This window comes from Echinococcus granulosus (genome assembly GCF_000524195.1).
Source record: "Echinococcus granulosus chromosome Unknown EG_S00191, whole genome shotgun sequence".
NCBI classification, from domain to species: Eukaryota; Metazoa; Platyhelminthes; class Cestoda; order Cyclophyllidea; family Taeniidae; genus Echinococcus; species Echinococcus granulosus.
Genome location: NW_020170571.1, coordinates 107,976 through 111,773, shown reverse-complemented (window position 1 = coordinate 111,773; position 3,798 = coordinate 107,976). Strand labels below are relative to the sequence as shown.

Below are 3,798 nucleotides of genomic sequence, written 5' to 3'. Positions count from 1 at the left end.
ACTTTTGGTTCCTCCTTGACGGCTAGTGAACATGATGCAGGACTTGAGGTTGGCACGACTTCCCAGCGTCCCAGATGAACTTCTTTACCACGGTAGGCTCCACATCATTTGTGAGGAATATCTGTCTGATTTCACTCACCAATCACTTTTGATTTACTTTAAACACTTTACAATCGCTTAAATTAACTTCAGATTGGTTTTCAAAAGCACAATTTGCGTGATGCCTTTGTGCTTGATGTGACCTTTTAAGTTGGAAATTAAAAAGTAATTATTCCACCCCTTCCCTTTCTCTCTACTTCCTCCTCCTCCTCTGCTGCCGCCTCTGCCGCCATCTCTCCCTCTCTCCCGATCTTCTAACACCGTCAATATGCAAAAGATCGCCTGACAGTATTCATTCTCACAAAAGTAAATTAATTTAACTCTCTAGTTCGTTTAAATATACTTATCCATGGTAACAAAGCTTCAGGTTTGGTCAAACGTTAAAAAAGCTTTTAAATCTAGGTTTTGAGTTTCTTAAGTGTCATTTTGTTGTCTTTTAGAAGGGAACTTATGGACTAACTTGAGGTGGGCGATTTGAAACAAGAAGACATGCCCAGGAAATACACAAGACCAATCAACCTTCTCTTGCGGATATGATCTCCTTGAAGGTGAAAAGTAGCTCTGCTCAAAGTAATCATATCTTATCTGAAGAGGGTGAAGTTGTAGGAAGCATCACCAGGTTGATTCCGGTGATAAGTCATCTGACAATTCGTCAAGGTCAAGGAGATTTTTTACTGTCGGCGGGGCTCCTGAAGAATTACTTAATGGTGTTGAAATATAAAAAGAATTGAAGACCAGAAACGTTGGAAAAATTTCTCACTTCTATCAAAGCAGAAAATCAAGGAGGCTAGACAAATGGATCTCGCATACTGTCTATAAATAGATGACAGGAATCACCAAAGGTTATCAAGTGAATTGTTTGTTGACTGACTCAATCCTTGGCAGAATGAATGCTTTCTTGGCTGCGCCCAAACAATCAACCCGATATCCATTACCTTCTCCTGAGGTCCAGCTGCCTCCTTACATCACCAGGCCTTCCCTTTGTGCGTGTGGTGAAGTGAAGAAGCAATTTTTCACCTCCTAAAGGTCGGATGGAAAGTATTTTGCTGAGATTTATGAACTCAAAGGCATTCAGAGGAAAGTTATCTTTCGGAAACAGCCAGTACTGTTCATTCAGTGGGAGGAAAGCCGAAAATTCCATGAGAGATGAAATAGACAATTGGGGAACAAAAGTGAGGCAAAAAAGGTGGCTTGATTTTTATGGAGTTGTCTCGATGAGAACAGCCGATGAATCACAGCGAATTCCCTTAAAGTCACAATTTTTTTAAGAGATAAGGCAATCACCCCACGAAAACTCTTTGTACTGATTAATCTGGGCTCTGAAGGCATTTTTAGAGGGCAATTGAGGGCCAACAACAGGCATTTAAGGTCTTTGGAAAGGATAAAAATCCAAGCTAACAGGTAATATCTTGTCGTCGCCTGAAATAGAAAGATTCTACCGAAAGAACGTCTCTTTTCCGCAGGACTACAAATCCTTCCGGTTCAGTCTACGCTGAGTTCAATACGACCCGTTTTATTAACCTGGGGGAATAGTTCTCCAATTCTTCTTTTAAAGGTGTCTGTCCTGCTTTATCTTTGGAACCGGCTCGGGAGTGTGTGTCAGTGGTAGCAGTGGTGAGGGAAACCAGCTACGTTTGTGGAATTAATGGAAGTCAAATATTTGAAGGCGTGCTACTGAAGAGTTATACATACTGCTGCATAGCAGTATGAAGATAGGAGAGGTCATTTTATTAAAGAACTTCTGACGATTTCTAATATAGTGATCTGTGGACCTGAATTCATCTCCACTTCAAGTTGCCTTGAGGTAAACTTTACCACATAAAAGTGACTGGTTTACGAAACATGTATGTATCCGTTTCCAAGGTAGTACACTTCATTAAAGAGGAGACTAGGGAGCCTTATTCGTAAGGTTCATTAATTTATTACTCCATAGTGAATGCTACATTGAAAGATATCACCAAAAGAGGTGTAGAATGCTAGGATTTTTCCCAATATTTACCATCATCCCATCAACGTTGGAAGCAGCTTCGTCATGGGCACTTTTGGTTCCTCCTTGACGGCTAGTGAACATGATGCAGGACTTGAGGTTGGCACGACTTCCCAGCGTCCCAGATGAACTTCTTTACCACGGTAGGCTCCACATCATTTGTGAGGAATATCTGTCTGATTTCACTCACCAATCACTTTTGATTTACTTTAAACACTTTACAATCGCTTAAATTAACTTCAGATTGGTTTTCAAAAGCACAATTTGCGTGATGCCTTTGTGCTTGATGTGACCTTTTAAGTTGGAAATTAAAAAGTAATTATTCCACCCCTTCCCTTTCTCTCTACTTCCTCCTCCTCCTCTGCTGCCGCCTCTGCCGCCATCTCTCCCTCTCTCCCGATCTTCTAACACCGTCAATATGCAAAAGATCGCCTGACAGTATTCATTCTCACAAAAGTAAATTAATTTAACTCTCTAGTTCGTTTAAATATACTTATCCATGGTAACAAAGCTTCAGGTTTGGTCAAACGTTAAAAAAGCTTTTAAATCTAGGTTTTGAGTTTCTTAAGTGTCATTTTGTTGTCTTTTAGAAGGGAACTTATGGACTAACTTGAGGTGGGCGATTTGAAACAAGAAGACATGCCCAGGAAATACACAAGACCAATCAACCTTCTCTTGCGGATATGATCTCCTTGAAGGTGAAAAGTAGCTCTGCTCAAAGTAATCATATCTTATCTGAAGAGGGTGAAGTTGTAGGAAGCATCACCAGGTTGATTCCGGTGATAAGTCATCTGACAATTCGTCAAGGTCAAGGAGATTTTTTACTGTCGGCGGGGCTCCTGAAGAATTACTTAATGGTGTTGAAATATAAAAAGAATTGAAGACCAGAAACGTTGGAAAAATTTCTCACTTCTATCAAAGCAGAAAATCAAGGAGGCTAGACAAATGGATCTCGCATACTGTCTATAAATAGATGACAGGAATCACCAAAGGTTATCAAGTGAATTGTTTGTTGACTGACTCAATCCTTGGCAGAATGAATGCTTTCTTGGCTGCGCCCAAACAATCAACCCGATATCCATTACCTTCTCCTGAGGTCCAGCTGCCTCCTTACATCACCAGGCCTTCCCTTTGTGCGTGTGGTGAAGTGAAGAAGCAATTTTTCACCTCCTAAAGGTCGGATGGAAAGTATTTTGCTGAGATTTATGAACTCAAAGGCATTCAGAGGAAAGTTATCTTTCGGAAACAGCCAGTACTGTTCATTCAGTGGGAGGAAAGCCGAAAATTCCATGAGAGATGAAATAGACAATTGGGGAACAAAAGTGAGGCAAAAAAGGTGGCTTGATTTTTATGGAGTTGTCTCGATGAGAACAGCCGATGAATCACAGCGAATTCCCTTAAAGTCACAATTTTTTTAAGAGATAAGGCAATCACCCCACGAAAACTCTTTGTACTGATTAATCTGGGCTCTGAAGGCATTTTTAGAGGGCAATTGAGGGCCAACAACAGGCATTTAAGGTCTTTGGAAAGGATAAAAATCCAAGCTAACAGGTAATATCTTGTCGTCGCCTGAAATAGAAAGCCTTACGATGACATCTACACCTCTAATGCAGATGTAAAGGAAAAATGTTAAGACCCTTGCTTAAAGAAGAGCTCCGTCTCCAGATGCATGGATGTCCCTCCACAATTTAGGGGAAACTCGGAAATAGATA

The 3,798-nt window shown here is 40.7% G+C and overlaps 1 protein-coding gene across 1 annotated transcript; it reads right to left on the bottom strand. All coding sequences in view use genetic code 11, as the record gives it.

The window, feature by feature from the left end:
- Positions 1-1,586: 1,586 nt before the first annotated feature.
- Positions 1,587-2,469, bottom strand: EGR_10123 (hypothetical protein; the record flags this gene model as incomplete). Its single annotated transcript, XM_024499372.1, has 2 exons — positions 1,587-1,727; positions 2,434-2,469. The coding sequence occupies 2 exons, from the start codon at positions 2,467-2,469 to the stop codon at positions 1,587-1,589; spliced, it is 177 nt and encodes a 58-aa protein (XP_024346223.1).
- Positions 2,470-3,798: the final 1,329 nt, after the last annotated feature.